Raw genomic sequence first — 25,567 nt, forward strand, 5'->3', positions numbered from 1 at the left:
GTTGCCAGATTCCGTGGGGTTTTTCTTTACTAGAGACCCATAAAAAACGAAAATTTTTTGTTAAATAAGTAGTTCTTGTATCTTTTAAAAGAGCTTTCAGGGGTGTGGGAGACTTGGTTGCCTGATTCCGTGTGGTTTTTCTTAACTTAGTACGCATTAAAAACTATGTTTGTTTTTTAAACAATTAGTTATTTTATATTTTAAAATATCTTTACGGGGTTGGAGAGACTCTGATTCCTGAGTCCGTTTGTTTTTTATTTACTTGATACACATTAAAAACTACTTTTAGGATTTCTGTTAAAAAAAAAATTCTTTTAAATTTTAAAATATATTTACGGGATTTCAGAGACTCTGTAACGTAGTACCTTTTCAGTAAAGACACTCGATATCCTAAAAGTGTTTAATTCAAATTTTTTTAAAACTTCGAGATTTTTCAACTTTATTTATTTTTTTCTTTTTGTACATAACTTAAAATGTCAAAATATGCTTACAGTTCTGACAATTGCGCTCTGTGATTGGTCAGAGACACGATGTGACTTTCCCACTGGTATTCTATGACCGGTTATTGACACTAACCAATCTATTGCATGTATAACTTCGAAATTTTTCAACTTTATTTATGTTTTTCTTTTTCTATCTATCTTAAAATATCAAAGTATGCTTACGGTTCTAACAATTGCGCTCTATGATTGGTCAGAGACATGATTTGGCTTTCCCACCGGTATTCTATGACCGCTTATCGTCACTACCTAGTCTATTTCAAGTATTACATCCACATTTTTTACGCAGTGGAACGATAAACACCTAAGTCATATCTTTAAAAAAAAAGTGAAGATTAAACTTCTTAATCAAGCGTGTTCACTTAACCAGTATATTGTAGCATTAAATGACAACAAGAAAAAATATTTAAACTTTGAAATAAGTACAGGTGGTAGCACTATTGGAAATGTATGCATGCATTGTCATGACATTAAGGAATTAAATTTCTTTGGAATACCGAAAAAATTCAACTCTTATGTTGGTGGTTATGCGAGATTAAGATCTCCAGAGATGACTGCACTCAAAGAGAATGCCAACATAAAAATAATCATTGATGATAGAGGACAAATCCTTGCTACTGTTGTAGGTAACACATTACCTACTGATACATCAAATCGTCACATTTTGGGTATTAGCATTCAACGAAAGATCAATAAAAGAAAGGCATAATCTTCTACTAATGTTGTAAACCATATCTTGTCTTCGTGTCGAACATGTTTCCTGTGTAAAAATAATGTGATAATAGACAGTGAAATTTCCAGAAAAATAAACAGGGCATTGTCAGAAAATATCACGATGTAATATAAAGATGAATCTATGAAAAACAAAGCACCAGAAAAAGTTACTGCAATTGGTCAAACAGTCATTGAACCAAATAATACCAAATACGAAAAGCATATTGAACCTGTTGATGAGACACCAGTAAAAACTGTGTATGACTCAAAATGGAATAATGATTATTCTACTGATTACGAACTAAGAGAAGACAATAGCTATAATATCAAGAGAGAACATGGTGAACTATTTTATGGAACAGATTCAAAATGTCCAAAGTTAATCATTGATATTAATAATGTATCATAATATATTTTTAGTATTAATATTCTACATAGCATTATTTCATTAAAAATATATTATGCATTACATTGTTTTGTATTCATTATTTTTAGAGTAAGCTAGCATATCAAAAGTTTAGAATGTCTAATAAAACTTCGGAGATGCAAGAAAAGGAATTTGCATACATCTTTTGTCAGACACATAGGATAACCTTGACCAAATCTTGATATCAGGATTAATAAATTATTTATCAACATTCTGTATTGGATATGTTATTGTGAAGAAATTGCAAGTAAGTAAGTAACAAACTCTTTCTTGGTTTCACCTCTTTGTTAAACAATACAGAAATTTAATTAAGGAAATTATGAAAAAAAAATTGTAATTAAGTAGAAAACTCTTTCTTAATGTCACTTCTTGGATGCGCAATACAGATATTTCAATTGAGAGATTATCAAAAATTGTAAGTAAGTAGAAAATTCTTTCTTGGATTCACCTACTGGATAAATAAAAAAGACATTTCATTCTAGAAATTATGACAAAACTCATAATAAGTAACAAACTCTTTCTCGAAGTCACCTCTTGGGTACACAATGCGAAAATTTTATTTAAGAAATTTGAAAAAAATTTATGTAAGTAACAAACTCTTTCCTGAAGTCACCTCTTGGATAAACAATGCAGAGATTTCAATTCAGAAACTATAAGAAAGATGTAAGTAAGTAAGTAACAAATTATTTTTTGGAGTCAACTCTTGGCAGTACAATACATAAATATCATTAAAGAAATCATGAAAAAATTGTAAGTAAGTAGCAAATTGTTCCTTGAATTAACCTGCTCGAGAAACAAAAAGACATTTAGTTCAAGCAATTATGTCGAAATTCTAATTAAGTAACAAAATCTTTACTATTTTCACGTCTTAGATATACGATGTAGAAATTTCATTCAAGACATCATGAAAAAATTCTCAGTATTTAACTATTTCTTTCCTGAAGTTACCTCTAGGACATAAAATACGGAAATTTTATTCAAGAAATTATAAAAATACTTTTAATTAAGGAGAAAATTCTTTATTTATTTCACATCTCTGATACACAATACAAATACTTCATTCAATAAACTATTAAAAAATCGCAAGTAAGAAAAAAAACTCTTTATTGTTTTCACCTCTTGGATATACAATACGGAAATTTCATTCAATAAATTATGAAAAAATTGCAAGCAAGTAACAAACTCTTTCCTGAAGTCACCTCTTGGATACACAATGTAGAAACTTCATTTAAGAAACTATGAAAAAATTGTAAGTAAGTAAGTAACAAATTCTTTCTTGAATTCGCCTCCTGGATAAATAAAAAAAGACATTTCATTCAAGAAATTATGACGAAATTCTAAGTAAGCAACAAACTCTTTCTTGAAGTTACCTCATGGATTCACAATGCAGAAATTTCATTTAAGAAATTATCAAAAATTGTAAGTAAGTAGCAAATTCTTTCAAAAATATGTTAATACATTTAAGCAATAAATATCTTTAAGCTTAACCCGTCTTTATTCTTTAGAATAGTTTTATGCATTTCATTAAATTATGAAGAAATTGTAAGTAAGTAAGTAACAATAGCTTTCTTGAATTCGCTTCCTGGACACAATACAGATATTTAATTCAAGAAATCATAATAAAATCGCAAGCAAGTAATAAAGTCTTTATTGTTTTCACCTATTGGATACACAATACTGAAATTTCATTCAAGAAATTATGAAGGAATTGTAAATAGGTAACACACTCATGTTACCTCATGGATACACAATGCAGAAATTTCATTTAAGGAATTATCAAAAATTTTAAGTAAGTAGCAAATTCTTTTTTGAATTCTCCCCCTGGGTAAATAAAAAAGACAGTTCATTAAAGAAATTATGAAAAAATTGTAAGTAAGTAGCAAATTCTTTATTAAATTCACCTGCTGGATAAACAAAAAAGACATTTCGCTGAAGTAATTATGACAAAATTCCAAGTAAGTTACAAACTCTATATTGTTTTCATGACTTAGATAAACGATGTTGAAATTTAATTCAAGAAATATAATGAAAAAATTCTCAGTAAGTAACAATTTCTTTCTTGAAGTCAACTCTTGGATACACAATACGGAAATTTCATTTAAGAAATTATGAAAAAATTGTAAACAAGTAACAAACTCTTTCCTGAAGTCACCTCTTGTATACACAATGCAGAAATTTCATTTAAGAAATTATCAAAAAATTGTAAGTAAGTAACAAACTCTTTCTTGAAGTCACCTCTTGGATACACAATACAGAAATTTCATTAAGGAAATTATGAAAAAAAATTGTAAGTAAGTAACAAACTCTTTCTTGAAGTCACATGCTGGATAAACAAAAAGACATTTCGTTAAAGAAATTATGACAAAATTCTAAATAAGTAACAAACTCTTAATTGTTTTCAAGACATATATATACGATGTAGAAATTTAATTCAAGAAATTATGAAGAAATTCTCAGTAAGTAACAATTTCTTTCTTGAAGTCAACTCTTGGATACACAATACGGAAATTTCATTCAAGAAGTTATGAAAATATTTGTAAGTAAGTAACAAACTCTTTTTGTTTTCACCTCTTGGATATACAGTACAGATACTTCATTCAAGAAATTATGAAAAAAATCGCAAGTAACTTTTTTTTTCTCTTTATCACAAACAATTCTCACTTAGCTACACGATGTAGAAATTTAATTCAAGAAATTATGAAAAAATTCTCAGTAAGTAACAATTTCTTTCTTGAAGTCAACTCTTGGATACACAATACGGAAATTTCATTCAAGAATTTCATGACTTAGATACACGATGTAGAAATTTGATTCAAGAAATTATGAAAAAATTCTCAGTAAGTAACAATTTCTTTCTTGAACTCAACTCTTGGATCCACAAATTAGACATTTTGTTTAAGAAATTATGAAAAAATTGAGAGTAAGTAACAAACTCTTTCCCGACGGCACCTTATTAACACAATATGCAAAATCTTTTTTCAAGAAGAATTGAAAAAATTGCGTGTAAGTGACTAATTCTTTCTTGAAGCCCCATCATGGAAAAGCTGAGCGGACATTGCATTCATGAAATTATGAAAAAATTGTAACTGAGTAGCAAATTCTTTCTTGAATTCACCTGCTGGATAAACAAAAAGACATTTCGTTCAAGAAATTATCACAAAATTCTCAGTAAGTAACACACTCTTAATTGTTTTCACGACTTACATACACGATGTATAAATTTAATTCTATAAACAATGATGAAGGTATCAGTAAGTAACAAATACTTTTTTTGATTTCACCTCTTCGATGCGCAGTCAAGACTTCATTCAAGACATTATGAAAAAATCCAAAGTAACTAACTTTTTTTTTCTCTTTATAACAAAAAATTTTCACTTAGATACACAATGTAGAAATTCAATTCAAGAAATTATAAAAAAATTCTCAGTAAGTAACAATTTCTTTCTTGAAGTCAACACTTGGATACACAAAACGGAAATTTCATTCAGGAAATTATGAAAATATTTGTAAGTAAGTAACAAGCTCTTTATTGATTTCACCTCTTGAGTATACAGTACAGATACTTCATTCAAGAAACGTGATTAAACACGTTTTGAAACTACATGCGATTTGCTTGCCTTTCCTTGGCACCTTTCCAAACGAGCGGGAATTCTCCACCGGTTCCTACACATTGCAAAAAAGTGAGCAGTATGAAAACTCCACGTTTTCATCCAGACTGGTTTTTTAGCTAAATCTTTGGAAAAAGCCAAGCCTCTATTTCTGACCGTTTAAGTTTTGATGTTAGTCCTGTCAGTCAAAAGCTACGACCTTGAGAAAAGAGCTTGAGAAAATTTCCTGATTATCGAAAAATGGGAGAAACATCCTCCAAAAGTCGACAGGAATGCCCCCCCTCCAGCGCTTTCTCGGTTATGTTGCATAAAAAAAGCAAAGTCGACAGAGCTTTATTTCATTTTTTAAGGTTAATTTATACGAGTTTACGTGCGCGCACGTACAAAAACTACTTATTTAACACAAAATACAGGCAAGCAAATAACATGGGAATTCCTATACACGCAAGCAAATAACTGAGTTATTTTTACGTCACAATTTTCAACTTAAAACCATCCTAAATATATTGGCAACTAAAAAAGACACACCGGTTTTTCTGACACGGATTTAACTTAAAAAAACTTGTATATCATTAAATAGAAATCCAGTAAATTGTGTCAGAAAAACTTGAACCAAACCAGATTATACCCAACTAACCAGATTGTACCTACCAAACCAGATTATACCTACCAGAAACCTGTTTGGTACGGGGGCGTAAGCAAATCCAGACGAGACCAGAAAAACCTGTTTGGTACATAGGAGTAGCAGAATTCAAAAGGTCAACCAGAAAAACCTGTTTGGTACATAGGAGTAGCAGAATTCAAAAGATCAACCAGAAAAACCTGTTTGGTACATAGGAGTAGCAGAATTCAAAAGGTCAACTCTACTCTAGCTATGACAATGGATATTACCTCTAAATACAGAGAATTAAGGTGATAGTATTCCGATACAATAAGTCAAGTATACTAGAATTTATGCTCCTAGTGGAAGCTCGTAGAACCAGTCCACCTCCCCTCTCTAGGATTAGTGCCTGGCTCTGACAATGGATATTACCTATAAATATATAAGATTAAGGTGTTAGTATTCCGATACAATAAGTCAAGTATAATAAAAATAATGCTCCTAGGGGAAGCTTTTAAAACCCTTCCCACTCCCCGCAATAGGATTATTGCCTAGCTGTGACAATGGATATTACCTCTAAATACAGAGAATTAAGGTGATAGTATTCCGATACAATAAGTCAAGTATACTAGAATTTATGCTCCTAGTGGAAGCTCGTAAAACCCTTCCCCCTCCCCGCGCTAGGATTATTGCCTAGCTGTGACAATGGATATTACCTCTAAATACAGAGAATAAAGGTGATAGTATTCCGATATAATTAGTCAAGTATACTAGAATTTATGATCCTAGTGGAAGCTCGTAAAACCGTTCCCCCTCCCCGTGCTAGGATTATTGCCTAGCTGTGACAATGAATATCACCTCTATATACATAGAATTAAGGTGATAGTATTCCGATACAATAATTTAAGTATAATCGAATTTATGCTCCTAGTGGAAGCTCGTAAAACCCTTTCCCCTCCCCGCGCTAGGATTATTGCCTAGCTATGACAATGGATATTACCTCTAAATACAGAGAAGTAAGGTGGTAGTATTCTGATACAATAAGTCAAGTATAATAGAATTCATGATCCTACTGGAAGCTCGTAAAACCCTTCCCACTCCCCGCGCTAGGATTATTGCCTAGCTGTGACAATGGATATTACCTCTAAATACATAGAATTAAGGTGATAGTATTCCAATACAATAAGTCAAGTATACTAGAATTTATGCTCCTAGTGGAAGCTCGTAAAACCCTTCCCCCTGTAAAATCTGAGCGTATAAGGGTTTTTGACTGTATACTCTAGTATGTTAAAAGAAAATTATGGAAATAATAAATATATTTTTTAAATTAGAAAATTAAATCCTTTTTTGGATTTAAAAATAAATAATTAACAGCAAAATAGGAAATAAAAATTAAGTATTTTTTTCATACGAAATGACTTTTTTTTTTTTTTTTTAACTTCGAAAATTTTAAACTTTATTTATTTTTTTATTTTTGCTTACATATTAAAATTTAAAATTATGCTTAGGGTTATAACAATTTTGCTCTATGATTGGTCAGAGACATGATGTGGCTTTCCCACCGGTATTCTATGACCGCTTATCGTCACTACCTAGTCTACTGCATGTATTAAATCAGTATTTTGTACACAGTGGAACGATAAACACATAAATCATATATTTTAAAAAAGAAAGTGAAGATGGAACATTTTAATAAAGTGCGTTCACATAACAAGGTTATTGTAGCATTGAATGCCGACAAGGAGAAGTATTTAAACCATGACACAGTTACAAGTGGTAGTACTATTGGAAATGTATGCATGCATTGTCATGGCAGTAAGGGATTAAATTTCTTTGGAATACCGAAAAAATTCAACTCTTATGATGGTGGTTATGCGAGATTGAGATCTCCAGAGATGATTGCACTCAAAGAGAATACTAACATAAAAATAATTGTTGATGATAGAGGACAACTCCTTGCTACTGCTGCATGTAACACATTACCTACGGATACACCCAATCATCAGCTTTCGGGTATAAGCATTCAACGGAAGGCTAATAAAAGAAAGGCCTACTCTGCTACTAATATCGTAAACCATATCTTGTTTACGTGCCGAAACTGTTACCTGTGTAAAAATAATGTGTTAATAGACACTGAAATTGAAAGAGAAATTAAAATGGCGTTGTCAAAAAATATCACTACGGAATATAAAGATGAAACGATGAAGAATAAAGCACCACCAAACATTACTGGCATTGATCAAACAGTCAATGAATCACATAGTAGCAAAGACGAAAAGCATATTGAGCCTCTTCATGAGACACCGGTAAAAATTGTGTATGATTCAAAATGGAATAATGATTATTCTACTGATTACGAACTAAGAGAAGACAATAACTACAATATCAAGAGAGAACATGGTGAACTATTTTATGGAACAGATTCAAAATGTCCAAAGTTAATCATTGATATTAATAATGTATCATATTATATTTTTGTATTAATATTCTACATAGCATTATTTCATTAAAAATATTATATTGTTACGTGTTCATTATTGTTTTAGAGTAAGCTAGCGTATCAAGCGTTTAGAATGTATATTAAAACATCGGAGATGTAGGGAAAGGAATTTGCGTACATCTATTGTCAGACACCCTATTTCCATAAAATCTGAGCTAATAAGGCTTTTTCGACCGTAAACTCTAGTTTCTTGTAAGAAACTTCCCCCCAAACTCAAATTTTCCAAAATTCTTCTTTAGAAGCTTTTAAAATATTTCTAAAGCACTAGTAGATAGAGTGCTAAAAACATCAGAATCGACTTCAGAGGATATGTTATATCACGGGACGAGGTTTTGAAAATCCCCCTTCCCCCAAAACTCAAAATTTTCCCGAATTCTACTTTAGAAGCTTTTAAAATATTTCTAAAGCACTATTATATACAGTTCTAAAAACATCAGAATCGACTTCAGAGGACACTTTATATCACGGGACGAGGTTTTGAAAATCCCCCTTCCCCCCACACTCAAAAATTTACAAAATTTTTCTTTAGAAGCTTGTGTGTGTGTCTCTTTGGGCTTTTTGTGTCTCTTCGGACTGTGTGTATGTCTCTACAAATGTAGAAAAACCCGTGTGGTTGAGTTGAAATAAAAAAAATTTAACAAGACATGACTGAAAAGTGTTATTCTCTATTTCAAATGTAGAAAAAACCCGTGTGAGTGAGTTGAAATAAATTTTTTTTTTAACAAGAAATGATTGAAAAGGGTTTTGAAGGAGATGGATTGATTAACAGAAGGATGTATTAGCAAAGTTATAGTGCAGGTCGACAATAGCTTCAAAGTCAAGGTTATAAGAATAAAAAATTCCGAATATTTTTGTCGTTTTTTAGTTTACCCTATAATGTCGATACCATTAATGATTCTATTTTAAATTTCTACCAGTCGAAAGATTTACTCTACAAGTGGTTCGTTATAAGAAAATAGTTTTGGTAAAGAAAAAAAAAACTAAAATAATGTCGTGAAATAGTTCTAAAAAATCAGACACTTTTTTTTTTTGGTGAAGTTTTTTTTTGTGTATGGGTAAGTTTTGTGTGTGGTTGTAAGTTTTTTTTTTGTGTGTAAGTATTTTTTGTGTGTGTGTGTAAATTTTTGTGTGTGTTTGTTTGTGTGTTTTTTTGTGCGTGTAAGTGTTTTTGTGTGTTTGTTTTTTTAAGTTTTTGTGTTTGTTTGTGTTAGTTTTTGTGTGTGTGTGTAAGTTTTTGTGTGTGTGTAAGTTTTTGTGTGTGTGTGTAAGTTTTTATGTGTGTGTAAGTTTTTGTGTTTGTGTAAGTTTTTGTGTGTGTGTATAAGTTTTTTTGTTTGTGTATGTGTGTATTTGTATGTGTGTATGTGTGTTTGTGTGTTTGTGTGTATGTGTGTGTGTTTGTGTGTCTGTTTGTCTGTATTTTTTTGTGTTTTTGTGTGTGTGTGTGTGTATTGACAGAAGGATGTATTAGGGAAGTTATAGTGGAGGGCGACAATGTCTTCAAAGTCAAGGCTATCAGAAAAAAAGTTCCAAATATTTTTGTCGGTTTGTAGTTTACGCACTAATATCAATATTAGTAATGATCCTATTTTAACTTTCTCCAAGTTGATCAAATCGGTTTGTAAATGGTTCATGATAAAAAAATAGTTTGGGACAAAAAAAAAACTAAAATAATGTCGTGAAATAATTTTCTACGCTCATAGAAGTTTTTTTTTTGTGTAAGTTTTTATGTTTATTTTTTATTTGTGTGTGTGTGTGTGTGTGTAAGTTTTTTTTTGTGTGTGTAAGTTTTTTTTTGTGTGTGTGTAAATTTTTTGTGTGTGTGTGTGTGTTTGAGTTTTTGTTTTTTTTTTTGTTTTTTTTTGTGTGTGTGTAAGTTTTTTTTTTGTGTGTGTGTGTAAGTTTTTATGTGTGTGGTTAAGTTTTTATGTTTTTGTTCTCTTTTTTTTGCGTGTAAATTTTTGTGTGTGTGTGTAAGTTTTTGTGGGTGTGTAAGTTTTTGTGTTTGTCTATATTTTTGTGTGTGTGTGTGTGTATGTTTGTGTGTGTGTGTGTGTGTGTGTGTATGTAATTCCTTATGTGTGTGTGTAAGTTTCTGTGTGTGTGTGTGTGTGAATTTTGACAGTTAAATATATGTTCATAACATAATATTATTGAAAAATCAGATCCATAGTTAAAATGATAAACTTGAATAAATTATCAGCTTTAAATTTTGAAAAACCCGGGTTAGTGAGTTGAACTAACAAAAAATTAACAAGAAATGACTGAAAAGTGTGTTGGGGGGGATAGAGGCTGTTTTCAAAGATTTAGAATAAGAAAAAAAATTGTCCGGTGTGGGACTCGAACCCACGACCCCATTTGGGGTTGATGTTAGTGTTGTCAGTCAATAGCTATGACCTTGAGAAAAGAGCTTGAGAAAATTGCCTGATTATCGAAAAATGGGGGAAACATCCTCCAAAAGTCGACAGGAATGCTCCCCTCCAGCGCTTTCTCGGATACGTTGAATAAAATATGCACAGTCGACTTAGCTTTATTTCATTTTTTTAAGGTTAATTTAGACGAGGTTACGTGCGCGCACGATATTAGTTGCAGAGTAGGCCTTTCTTTTATTAGCCTTCCGTTGAATGCTAATACCCGAAAGCTGATGATTGGATGTATCCGTAGGTAATGTGTTACCTGCAGCAGTAGCAAGGAGTTGTCCTCTATCATCAATAATTATTTTTATGTTAGGATTCTCTTTGAGTGCAATCATCTCTGGAGATCTCAATCTCGCATAACCACCATCATAAGAGTTGAAATTTTTTGGTATCCCAAAGAAATTAAATCCCTTACGCTCATGACAATGCATGCATACATTTCCAATAGTGCTACCAATTGTACCTGTTTCATAGTTTAAATACTTGTCCATGTCAACATTCAATGCTACAATAACCTTGTTATGAGAACACACTCTATTAAAATGTTCTATCTTCACTTTCTTTTTTAAAAGATATGTTGTATGCGTTTAACGTTCCACTGTGTAAAAAATACTGATTTAATACATGCAGTAGACTAGGTAGTGACGATAAGCGGTCATAGAATACCAGTGGGAAAGCCACATAATGTTTCTGACCAAACTTATAGCAAGATTGTTAGAAGCGTAAGCTTAATTTTATATTTTAATATATATGGAAAAAGAAAAAAATAAATAAAGTTGAAAAATTTCGAAGTTTAAAAAAAAAAAAGTTTGTTTTGATTAAAAAAATATTGAATTATTATTTAAGATTTTACGGTGATAGTTTTATTTTTAAATACAAAAAAGGACTTAATTTTAAAATTTGAACCAGAAAATTATAATTTCCATAATGTTCTTTCAACAAACTAGAGTTTACAGTCAAAAGCCCTTATTAGCTCAGATTTTACAGGGGGAAGGATTTTACGAGCTTCCACTAGAAGCATAAATTCTAGTATACTTGACTTATAGTATAGGAATACTATCACCTTAATTCTATTTATTTAGAGGTAATATCCATTGTCACAGCTAGGCAATAATCCGAGTGCGGGGAGTGGGAAGGGTTTTACGAGCTTCCAGTAGGAGCATCAATTCTATTATACTTGACTTATTGTATCGGAATACTACCACTGTAATTCTCTTTATTTAGAGGTAATATCCATTGTCATAGCTAAGCAATAATCCTAGCGCGGGGAGGGGGAAGGGATTTACGAGATTAAAATCGGAGCAAAAATTCTATTAAAATTGACTTATTGTATCTGAATACTATCACCTTAGTTATATGTCTTTATAGGTTATATTCACTGTCACAGCTAGGCAATAATCCTTGCGCAGAGAGTGGGAATGGATTTAAGAGCTTCCACTAGGAGCATAAATTCTATTATACTTGACTTATTGTATCGGAAAATTACCACCTTAATTCTATGTATTTAGAGGTAAAATACATTGTCAGAGCCAGGCAACACTCCTCGCGCGGGGAGTGGGAAGGGTTTTATGAGCTTCCAGTCGGAACATAAATACTATTATACTTGACATATTGTATCTGAATACTATCACCTAAATTCTCTGTATTTAGAGGTAATATCCATTGTCAAAGCTAGGCAATAATCCTATAGCGGGGAGTGGGAAGGGTTTTACAAGGATCCCCTAGGAGCATTATTTTTATAATACTTGACTTATTGTATTGGAGTACTAACAACTTAATTTGCTGTATTTATAGGTAATATACATTGTCAGAGATAGGAAATAGTCCTAGCATGGGGAGTGGGAAGGGGACTACGAAGTTCCACTATGAGCATAAATTATTGTATTCTTGACTTATTGAATTGTGATACAATCCCCATAATTCTAGTTATTTCGATTTAATTTCCATTGTCATAGCTAGGCAATAGTTCTCGAGTGGGGAGCGGGACAGGTTTTACGAGCTTCCACTAGGAGCATAAATTCTAGTATACTTGACTTATTGTATTGGAATACTATCACCTTAATTCTATTTATTTAGAGGTAATATCCATTGTCACAGCTAGGCAATAATCCTAGAGCGGGGAGGGGGAAGAGTTTTACGAGGTTCCACTAGGAGCATAAATTCTAGTATACTTGACTTATTGTATCGGAATACTACCACTTTAATTCTCTGTATTTAGAGGTAATATCCATTGTCATAGCTAAGCAAGAAGCTTAGCACAGGGAGTGGGAAGGGTTTTAAGTGCTTCCACTAGAATCATCTATTCTAGTATACTTGAATTATTGTATAGGAATAATATCACCTTAATTATATGTAGATAGACTTAATATCCATTGTCACAGCTAGGCAATAATCCTAGAGCGGGGAGGGGGAAGGGTTTTACGAGGTTCCACTAGGAGCGTAAATTCTATTATACTTGACTTATTGTATCGGAATACTATCACCTTAATTCTATGTATTTAGAGGTAATATCCATTGTCACAGCAAGGCAATAATCCTCGCGCTGGGAGTGGGAAGGGATTTACCAGATTCCACTAGGAGCATAAATTAGATTATATGGCTCCTATTTGCATGTAATTCTATTTACTGTAGTCCCTCTTTTTAGATGTAATATCCATTGTCACCGGTATGCACAAATTTGATTGGGGGGAGGGTGCACGTTTTGAAGAGCTAAACCTATGAGCCTTATTCCGCGACTAATTGACTTATATTTTAGTAGTAATAACAAAAAAAGCCTATAACGTTATATATTCTATACAGAGTCATAGCTATGAAATTACCAGAGAGTTGTGTGTGTGTTTTTTTTTACGATTTTCAACTAGGAGCAAAAATTCTATTATGCTTGTCTTATTGTATCGGAATACTATCACATTAATTCTATATATTTTGAGGTAATATCCATTGTCACAGCTAGGCAATAATGCTAGCGCGGGAGAGGGGGGTGGGTTTTACGAGCTTCCACTAGGAGCATCAATTCTATTATACTTGACTTATTGTATCGGAATACTATCACCTTAAATCTCTGTATTTATAGGTAATATCCATTGTCATATATAGGAAATAATGCTATCGCGGGGAGGGGGAAGGGTTTTACAAGCTTCCACTAGGAGCATAAATTCTATTATACTTGACGTATTGTATCGAAATGCGATCACCTTAATTCTCTGTCTTTAGAGGTAAGATCCAATGTCGCAGCTAGGCAGTAATCCTAGTGCGGGGAGGGGGAAGGGTTTTAAGAGTTTCAACTAGAAACAACAATTCTATTATGCTTTACTTATTGTATCGGAATACTATCAACTTAATTCTCTGTCTTTAGAGGTAATTTCCATTGTCACAGCTAGGCAATAATCCTGGCGCGGGGAGGGGGAAGGGTTTTACGAGCTTCCAGTAGGAGCATCAATTCTAGTATACTTGACTTATTGTATCGGAATACTATCACCTTAATTCTCTGTATTTAGAGGTAATATCCATTGTCACAGCTAGGCAATAATCCTAGTGCGGGAGAGGGGGAAGGGTTTTACGAGGTTCCAGTAGGAGCATCAATTCTATTATACTTGACTTATTGTATCGGAATACTATCACCTTAATTCTCTGTATTTAGAGGTAATATCCATTGGCACAGCCAGGCAATAATCCTCGCGCGGGGAGGGGGGGAGGGTTTTACGAGTGTCCAGTAGGACCAAAAATTATATTATACTTGACTTATTGTATCGGAATACTATCACCTTAATTCTCTGTAATTAGAGGTAATATCCATTGTCATAGCTAGGCAATAATCCTAGCGCGGGGGGGGGGGGGGGTAGGGTTTTACGAGCTTCCACTAGGAGCATAAATTATATTATACTTGACTTATTGTATCGGAATACTATCACCTTAATTCTCTGTATTTAGAGGTAATATCCATTATCACAGCTAGGCAATAATCCAAGTGCGAGAGAGGGGGAAGGGTTTTACGAGTTTCCACTAGGAGCATATATTCTATTATACTTGACTTATTGTATCGGAATACTATCACCTTAATTCTCTGTATTTAGAGGTAGAGCGAGGCAATAATCCTAGCGCGGGGAGGGGGAAGGGCTTTACGAGCTTCCACTAGGAGCATAAATTCTATTATGCCATGAATTATTGTATTGAAATACTATCACCTTCCCCCTTTCCCCTGCCCTCGGAAATGTGGGAACGATAATCCTTTGATACGTCCCCTTGATGTAGATATTTTCCCTCCATAATCGAACCCTTTCCTCCCCTGCCCTCGAAAATTGGTGCCCGTATGGCCTTGTTGATAAGATGGTAAATTGATCAAAAATTTCAAACCGCAATTGTTTATTATACAGTTCACATATCTCATTAACCCATTTTAAATGTTAATCAAATAATTATGGTCATCGCCCAGTTAACACTAAGATGTAAATTGAGTAACCCTCTCACATTAACGAACCAAACCAGATTATACCCACCTAACCAGATCGAAAAATGGCGGTCAAACTAACTTTATTAGTAATTGTATTCATATATACTACGAAAATACTTTAAGTACTACATTCACGGGTTTATGCAAAGTGTTTTGGGGTTCATTTAAAAAAGACCAGTTTAAAAAAAAAAAAAAATTAACATGTATCCATGAGTTTGACCGCCAAAAAATGAGTGCCACATTAGAAAACCCGGCTGGTAGGACAAGTATCGTTCGTAGTAATAGGTGCTTGACCCGTGGTAAGCCAATGTACCGGTTAAACTACACGCATATCCATGCCTCAGGCGAGAGGTAAGACAAATTACGCAATCACTACCACTATCTATTAATGCCTTACTACTCCCCACAACCTTCAGGGCAAGGGTTTTAAGATATGACCTTGGGGCATATAAGTTTTTTATAGAAGGCGTTGTCGTAGAAACTTCAAAACAGGTTCATTTGATTGGAAATTAAAGGGCAAGTGCCCTTTTTAATAGTCTAAAGTGATTGGAGGGCACATAGCCCCCCCCCCCACGCCCATCATTTCCCCATACATCCAATCAAAATTTTGAGATAGCCATTTTGTTCAGCGTAGTTGATTTCCAGACAGAAAATACGTTTTTGAGGAGGACACTCCCTCACAACCTTCAGGGCAAGGGTTTTAAGATATGCCCTGGGGGCATATAAGGTTTTTATAGAAGGCGTTGTCGTAGTCACTTCAAAAAGGCTCATTCGATTGAAAATTTAAAGGGATAGTGCCCTTTTTAATAGTCGAAAGTGATTGGAGGGGAACTAGCCCCCGCCCACGCCCACCATTCCCCGAAACACATCCCATCAAAATTTTGAGATAGCCATTTTGTTCAGCGTAGTTGATTTCCATACAGAACATATTTTTTTGAGGATGACAATCCCCCACAACCCTCAAGGCAATGGTTTTAAGTTATTCCATGGGGGCATATAAGGTTTTTATAGGAGGCGTTGTCATAGAAACTTCAAAAAAGGCTCATTCGATTGAAAATTCAAAGGGCTATTGTCCTTTTTAATAGTCCAAAGTTATTCGAGGGCAACTAGCCCCCCCCCCACTCCCATCATTCCCCCAACCCCATCAAATCAAAATTTTGAGATAGCCATTTTGTTCAGCGTAGTTGATTTTCAGATAGAAAATATGTTTTTGAGAAGTACAATCCCCCAAAACCCTCAGGGCAAGGGTTTTAAGTTATGCTCTGGGGGCTTATAAGGTTTTTATAGAAGGCGGTGTCGTAGAAACTTCAAAAAAGGCTCATTCGATTGGAAATTCAAAGGGATAGTGCCCTTTTTAATAGTCGAAAGTGATTGGAGGGCAACTAGCCCCCCCCACGCGAAGCATTCCCCCAAACGCATCAAATCAAAATTTTGAGATATCCATTTCGTTCAGCATAGTTGATTTCCAGATAGAAAATACATTTTTGAGGAGGACAATCCCCCACAACCCTCAGGGCAAGGGTTTTAAGTTAAGCCCTGGTGGCATATAAGGTTTTTATAGAAGGGGTTGTCATAGAAACTTCAAAAAAGGCTCATTCAATTAGAAATTCAAAGGGCTAGTCCCCTTTTTAATAGTCGAAAGTGATGTTATTTGGGCCAAACGAACGAACAGAAATTAAAATTAACTATCTTACAAACGTAAAGATAACCGGTGCAAACCATAAATACATTAATAAATCTTATATAGCTTTAATATTTTTTATTACTTTCCCCCCAGAGCTGCTTTATATGTAAGTGTTAAAAATACCATTTTGTTAAAAATAGTTGAAAGGTTAAGTAACAAAACTCTGGCGTCGACAAAACCCCACCGAGCCCGGGGGCTCGAAGGGATTCTCATTAATTGAAAATTGTAAGTTCTAGTTCAGCTCTTACGATTCAAAATTAATCGAAGGGAAAATACCCCATCCACACGCCCTTATTCCCCATCTCTTCCTTTGAACTAATTCTGTTTATACTTGAAGGTCCAATGAGAGTTAAAATGTTTTGGTATTAACACACAACTATTAGGCATCTGCTCTCCTCCCTAACAAGGAAAAGAAACAGAGAGTGTAAGGCAGTGGCGGATCCAGGGGAGGGGACACTCCTCCATAACCCTCAAGGCAAGGGTTTTAAGTTATACCCTGGGGGCATATAAGGTTTTTATAGAAGGCGTTTTCGTAGAAACTTCAAAAAAGGCTCATTCGATTGGAAGTTCAAAGGGCTAGTGCCCTTTTTAATAGTCGAAAGTGATTTGAGAGCAACTAAACCCCCTCTTACGCCCACCTTTTCCCAAAACACATCCAATCAAAGTTTTGCGACAGCCATTTAATTAAACGTAGTTTTAAGTTCTGGAAATTAGGTCTTTGAGGATGACAACTCCCCCACAGCCCTCAGGGCAAGGGTTGTAATTTAAGGATTCTCCGAATCCTTCCCATTATTTCTTACGGAAGGGATGCTCGTATAAACTTTAGAGAGGGCTCATTTGACTGAAAATTGAAAGTTCTTGTTCACTTTTTAAGAGTGAAAAGAGATTGGAGGGTAACTAGCCCCCCCCCCTCCTGCAAGCCCTAAATGCATCAGATAAAAATTTTGAGATAGACATTTTGTTAAAATAGTTCAAAGCTCTGATAATAAGAAACTCCGGTGTCGACACAGCCCATCAGGGCCCGGGAGTAGGCGTTTTAAGTTATGCCCTGGGGCATAACTTATTAAGGGGGTTTATAAGTTGTGGGAAGGGGTTTTATACGGGATGAACACATAGGAAATCTATTATAGTTATCGAATTAGAAGGTTAAAATGCATACTCTGTGATAGATGCAAAATCGCTTTGGCACACAAAATCTTATTAAGGTCAATTCCAAACAGTCGTGATCCCTTTGTGTCAGCAAGTGAAATGGTTTTAACCCCCTTATTGGACCTATTTTTTCAATCCATTCATTGTTGTCAATCGCTGTCCACAAGTTATGCAAGCTGTCTATTGTTCATATATAAGGTTTTTATCAAAGAGGTAATCGTATAGACTTTGAAAAAAGCCTCATTCGATTTAAATTGAAAGTTCTAGATCTGTTTTTTAAAGTCAAGAATAATCGGAAAGTAAGCACCCCCACCCCCCCATGCCATAAAAACTTGAAACTTTTTGCAATCAAAAACGAAAAAAAATTAATAAAAAAAAAAACTTTCCGAAAAATAAGTTTTTAAAATAAAATTAAAGGCAATTTTAAACTTAAGCTCAGCATATACAAATACCTGTTAAAATTCAAACTCAAAATGACCAGAAATTACTATTAAAGAACAAATGAAACCCAAAACGAACAGAAATTAAATAAACAATCATAGCAAAAAACATACAACAAGTAATAATATAAATGAATAAATAGATCTTAAAGCGAGTAATGCTTAGATTGAATATGAAAATCAAGCTTAAAAAAAAAAAAATATTTTGCTATTAAAGTATAAATGAAACTTAAAACGAACAGAAATTAAATAAACAATTAATGCGAACAAACATACAATATATATTAATGTAAATGAATAAATAAATCTTAAAACAAGTGAAACTTAAAAATAATATGCAAATCAAGTTTGAATCGAATAAAAATAACTACAAACAAGAGTTTGGGTATTGCCTCACTGCAGAAGCCTAAAACCTACTGCGTCATTGGCGCTTTACTGAAAACAAATTATATTACAAATGTTTTCTTTTGTACTTATTATTGAAAATAAATATCAAAATTACATTAAAATTTTGAACTGATGAGCTTTTAGCAATTAATATCATTATGCATCAAATATTCAGTTTAATTTATTACTTCTTTTCAAGATTAGTCAAGACAAATATAGCTTCACTACGAACAAAATTTGGATACTGCCCCCTTCTTTAACTGTAAAATCTAAAGCCTTCTGCGTCATTGGTGCTTCACTGAAAACGAATTACTCGTATATTACAAATTTATTATTTTCCAGTTCTTACAGCACTGAAAATGGAAATAAAAATTACAGTGAAAAAAAAATCTTGAACTGATGGATCTTTCAACAATTAATATCATTATATATCTAATATTCAATTTGATTTTGTTTATAATTTCCAAGACTGTTCAAGACTCATATAGTTTTGCCATTTTTTTAACTCTATCATTTTTATTACTAATCGTGTTAGTTTGTTATAAAAACATTCTATGGCTTCTAGGCATTTCTATTTGAGCGTAAAACTGCACCTCAAACTTTGTGGAACATGCATTTTCTTGCATGAAACTCCAAAATATAATAAAATGTCAAGTTCCGGAGTGTTCCACCACTGGCAAGCAAGTGTCATTGGTATTTTTGAATCCGCATGGTCAATTTAGGGGGTGGAGGGTAGGCTAATTCTCGTTGCAGCCCCATTCCGTCGTGGTATGATTCACATTTTCAACACCTGGCGTCCGGACTATCATATAATAAACCAAGCATACAAATACCTCAAATCAGTATTAATAAATAAATTAAACCCAAAACGAGCAAAAATTACAATAGATATAGGAGTCAAACTCAAGACGAGCATGGATTAATATGAATAGTGTTCAAAACCCCCTATGCATTTTAAAAGCCAGAATAGAATATTTACTTTACTAAAAAAAAATTCAAATGAGTTTACTGAAAAAAAAATGTGCATTGTCAATTTAATATACATCTGCTGATATTTATTCCTTAAAATCTTAATTAATTTTTGATTTCTTGAAATTACAAAAGTGAAAACATTTTAGGGAGTTATTTTTAGTAAAGAGTCAATGACCTAGTAGGTTTTAGGCATCTGCGGTGTCGCAGTACCCGAACTCTTGTTCCTAAGTATTATTAATCGATTAAAACTGTATTTGTATATTCTTTTAAAGTTTTACTCGTTTTAAGATTTATTTATTCATTTACATTAATATATATTGTATGTTTGTTCGCATTGATTGTTATTAAATTTCTGTTCGTTTTAAGTTTCATTTATACTTTAATAGCAAAATATTTGTTTTGTTTTAAGCTTGATTTTCATATTCAATCTAAGCATTACTCGCTTTAAGATCTATTTATTGATTTATATTATTACTTTTTGTATGTTTTTTGCTATAATTGTTTATTTAATTTATGTTAGTCTTGGGTTTCATTTATTTTTTAATAGGAATTACTGGTCGTATTGAGTTTGAATTTTAAAAGGTTTTTGTGTCTGCTGATGTTATGTTTGGTATTACCTTTAATTGTCTTTTAAAATCATATTCTAAAGAAATATTTTCTTAATTAATCAAAACAAATAAGGAGAGAGAGAGCTTTTCAGGAACAGTTGAAAATTAAACTAAAGAGTCTAGAAATGAGTAACCTAGAAGGTTCCAGAAGTAGTGCACTGACTCAAAAGTCCCAACCCTGGGGATGTGTCTCTGCTGAACCATGGTTAACCTGAGCTCGAGATTTTTAAACTGGATCCCTAGCTAGTTGACCCATTTTTAAAATTCATTCAATTATAATCAATTTCACTGATTATTCTTAAAATTTAACAAAGTTGGTGCCATTTATTCATTTTTTGCACAAAGTATCCAATCTTTATATGACAATGTCGATTATGAAATGGACTGTCGACACAAGTACTTAACATATTAAATTATTAAAACTAGATTATTGAAATAAATCATCAGGACTTAAAGGATGAAATGGCTCACCTGAATAAGGAATGTCTGTTGAAGCAAATTCATCTGAAGTTGTTCTTGCAGCTGCTGTATTACCCCTTCTAATTGCTTCCGTCCTGCCTCCGCTAGCTAGAAAAAAATGTTTTACTAGCCAACGTAATACAACTGTGCTAAGCGTAAAAGACGTACCAATTTTTTTTTTCGCCTTCTCAAGTTGATTCTACATTTGTCTTGAATAGAATCTTTTCAGGGGTTAGGAATACTACTTCAGCACATATTTAGGCCATTTTTGTTAGTGTTTTCCGAGAAGGAAATCTCGAGCCACTTCAAGTATACCCCCCCCCCTCTTGTCATGTGAAAGTAGCTTACGTTAAGCAGCTGAATTAGATGGTTTCACTATAGTGATCATTACTTAAAACTTAGTTTCTTAACATGCATCATTTACAATTAGCAATGCAAAATACGGTCTTGTAGTTGCAATTTGGGGTTTTCAGACTTCTGCCTGGCTGATACGCGAAAAAAAATATGGGCTTCATCAGTACTTAAATCAAAACTATTGAAAAAGCTGTTGACCTCCATTTTCTTTTCCTTTTAGTGTCATCTGACTATCAACTGACTCCTTAATTATTGCAAGTCAACAGGCATAACCAGATTTGTATTATAATCTGTAAAATGGGCATCAGAGAATTATTCACCCGCCGAATCAATAATAAAAAGCTGGAGAGTTGTGTACAAACTCTTTACCAAACGATAGGATTTTTTTGGTAGAAAAAGGGAGAAGTTTGAACTTCTACCCTGACTTCCTAAGATAAAGAAGTGTATCTCCAAACCGAATAGAAGTTTGGAGACAGGTATACCTGTCCCAAATGTTGAAAGAAATGATGACATTTACAATTCGGCTGAAACAATCCGGTCCCAGATTCAGCACCACATAAAATTGATTTTTTAAGGCTAGGATGATTATGGGTTGTTACTCGTTGTGCGGTATTATTTTTCAAAGTTGGTCCCCCCCCCCCTCTCTTTGCCCACTATGTCACTATTGGTGAAAATCAAGTATCAAATACATACCGCATCGTTGTTGTTAAAGCTGTTGTTTACTTAAAACCCGTAATCACCCTAGTCTTAAAAATCAATTTTAGGGGTGCTAAATCTGGGGCCGGAATGTTTCAGCCAATCGTCATAAGGCAGAATTTTCAGCCAGTCTTTTTGGGGGAGGGGGCAAATAAATATGTCTTAAAGGTAAAAGTGATCTGTGGATTATTATACAATTGAAAGGCCAAAAAAAACTGTATAAAGCAGAAAATAGAATTATAAAGTTGTGTGCAATTATAGAATATATAAATATGCAATAATTAAATATAAAATAATACTCAATGATAAAGTTTTAATATCACATCATAAATCCACAAAATCTAAACTGATATTATTACAAACAGAACCAAGCATCAAGAAAATAGCCAGAGGGCAATAGAAATCCTTAGAATAGCCAGGGATAGTTCAAATCGCGAGAATAGTTCATTTAAGCCAATCGCTATAGGAGGCAGAAACTTTTAAAGAGCAGCATCATTGCCGACTCTGTTGACTCCGAAATATATATATTATGGCCGTTGAATTTCGATATATTTGCCTCTCAATCGATCCCTTTGTGTACCTTTAACTATACGCCATTTACGAATTATAAGAAATGAAATAATTTACCTACAAATAAATAAGTCGCATTACTCCTATTTCAAGAATCATTCACGTTGGTGTCTAAATTGAGATTGTTTCCTAGTTTTGAACTGGAGAAAGGGGGAAAATGGAACACAACTCTGTATCAATGCGCACGAACTTTAAAACAACATTTTCTAATCTTGTCAGATGGAGATTCGTCTCGACTAGATAATCATCTAAGAAATTACGTTAACCATTATCGGTGTCAAATGTCTAAGAAATCCTGAAATCTTATTTTAAGCATGGGCCTAGTTAATTAATTTTTCAGTACGGGGGGGGGGGGCCGCTAGTGAAGTAAATTTGATGTCTTTCGTCAACTCTACGCTTATCTTGGGAGCTTTCCTAGAAGAAAGGATAGGGAAGGAAGGGGCCTTGCTCATCCGATCACTGACAAAAACACAAAAAACCTTGATGTTTCTGGGGAGTCATGTTGCTCCAAGTACATGCCTGTTCGGGTTATTGTTTTAATGTTTCCCCACGTTCCTCTACTTAAACAGAATCCTTATTCCTAGAATAGCTCTCCTTAAAAAAGAAAAATGTCCAATTTGTAAAGAAAATTTGGAAAAACCGAAATTTCGGACCTGGGGAGAAGAAAGAATTCAAAAACACTAAGGATAGGTAGGTATCGAGATCCAAAGAGTAATTAAGATTTTGGAGGAGAGACGACCCCAAAGTCCCCTTCCTCCTCCTCTATGCACGTAACTGGGATCTATTTTTGAAACTTGTGTACCAAAATAAATTCTCCCAATCGAGCAAAGACCTTTCTTTTGAACAATTCCCAAGGGGAGGGGGATAAAGGGCGGACACCCCAGATCAGGCTGGGATAAAATAATAAAAAAATGATTACAATTGTCTGGGATTTCTTGGAAGGTGGTAAAAGCGGAAGCTGAAGAAACATTGTCGCCAGAGTGTCAGTCTGAGACTGAAAAATGGTGCAACGAGTTAGTAGTTACCAAATTAAGTCTATTTTGACCTTTTATTCAAAGACTGTCTTTAAAAGACACCTGGATTATCTTTTTGTCATTAGAAGTATCAACAAGATAAACCGATTAGGAGAATTTTGAGGGTTTCAAGAGCTGAAAAGATGTTGATATTTTAGACAAGGGGCAGCCCCAAAGTCCTTTTGCCCCTCCCCTAACAGGGGCGTAATTTGCTATGGTACAGGAGGCAACTGCTCCTCCCAGAACTCGGTTTGTCCCCCCAGCTTTAATTTAGTTTCTTCAAAAATCTTGTCAAAACTATCACAAGCCTGCATAATTCGAGCATCAACAGAAACAGATAAGTTTTCTTCAGTATATATTTACTTTTATAGTACTATAAAATATCTTTATAGTACTTTTATAGTTCTGTATAGCACTTTCATGGTACCAAATGGCTCATTTTTCAGTTTTTACTGTCATTTTCACTTGATATGGGAAAATTCACTCCAACTTTGCCCTCCCCCCAGGATTTTGTAAAAATTACGCTACTGCCCCCCCCCCCCCATGAGCTTGAATGGAACCTATTTTCGAAACTTAAATATTAAGTTAAATTCTTCCAATTGAAAGACTGTTCTATTGAATATCTCACAAGGCGGCAAAAAAAGAAGTTTTTTCTTGCCTCAGATAAGGTTGGAATGAGATAAACAAAGAGTGCTTGAAATTGTCTGGGAGATCTTGGTAGGTAGAAGAAGCAGATGCTTTAAGTATTGATGGACAGAGGAAGTATTTCCGCCAGTCACAGTTCCAGATTGAAAATTGCTGGGACAAGTTAGTAGTAGTAGGTCTGCTGTCAAATTAAGTTTACTTTGGCTTTTTAATCCAAATTCTACCTTTGAACTATAACTGGATTATCTTCTTTTTTATTAGAAGTATCAACAAGATAAAAAGATTACGCAGTTTCAGTGCATCTTTAAGCGGTCCCATTATATCCTCTGACCGTGAATAAATTCCTTATGTCTAGCATGAATATAATGTTGTCAAGGGGAAACTTGGAACCCTTCAGGGACCAACGAGAAAGAATGCATGAAAACACTAATTTTTTGGACACTTTAGTGGACGAAAGGGGAAACAAAAATGAAAAATGTTTCACATAACAGAAGAACTGACAAATCTTATCGAAAAATATGCAAAAAGACTGTAAACAAATAGGTACTTTAGAGAGAAAAAGGACGCAGTATCAATAGAGCTTGAGCTATAAATCTCCAGTTTTGGAAAACCAGAAAATCAAAATCTGTCCAATTTTTTTCTATGAAAGAGGGATTCGACTAACTTTAGGGGTGGTAAATTGGCACTGTAAAAGGATGGGGGATAAAGTTTAATAGCCTGTATTATAGATTTCGATAGAAATATGGTTAGGCTCCACTGTAAAAATCTGGCCAGCAAAAATCAATACAAAAAAGTAAATCTAGATATCCTTTCAAGAGTTCGTACGACGTCGTTCACTGGAAAACAGATTGGAAGGAAAATAATACGAATAAAGACCCAGAGATGCAAGAAGGGCTGGGAGGAAAAATTCAGGCTAGCCCCCCTATATTCCAAGATTTTCTGTTTTTCCTGTAATTTCTAGTACTCTTTCCATGTAACTTCCCTGTTTCTGTGATATTTTGAAATTATAAACTAATTAAATATAAAGATATATAATCTAATTAAATATAGAGATTTATAATCTAATTTAGCTAATTTACTTATTAAGTTTGAATACTTTCCAATAAAAAGTTATCCACACAAGACAAAAGGAGAAAAAACCTTCAAAAAGTGGCTTCATTTATTTCCGAAGTTAGCTTATTACAAATCTGCTTTGTTGTTATAATTATTATTCATTCCTTTACCTTTATTCTTTTATGGGTGATCATATCGAGCCAGCCATGGAAAATTGAGAAAGAACTTATTCAAACAGAAATTTCGAGCCCCCTTCTTAAAAAGTGTAACGTTGTTTTCAGGCCCTTACGCAAGGGATAGGGGCCTATGTGCCAGTACCT

General features: G+C 33.7%; 1 protein-coding gene across 1 annotated transcript in view; it reads right to left on the minus strand.

Annotated features, from left to right (window-relative positions):
* Positions 1–25,567, minus strand: part of FoxP (forkhead box transcription factor P) — a 178,514-nt gene that overhangs the window by 74,892 nt on the left and 78,055 nt on the right. Inside the window, exon 6 of the mRNA XM_089102382.1 lies at positions 20,929–21,024. Coding sequence (XP_088958508.1) covers positions 20,929–21,024 — 96 coding nt within the window. The remainder of the gene's footprint in view (positions 1–20,928; positions 21,025–25,567) is intronic.

Source organism: Artemia sp. Qi Xiang Cuo, chromosome 16, assembly GCF_049724085.1.
Source record: "Artemia sp. Qi Xiang Cuo chromosome 16, ASM4972408v1, whole genome shotgun sequence".
Lineage (NCBI taxonomy): Eukaryota > Metazoa > Arthropoda > Branchiopoda > Anostraca > Artemiidae > Artemia > Artemia sp. Qi Xiang Cuo.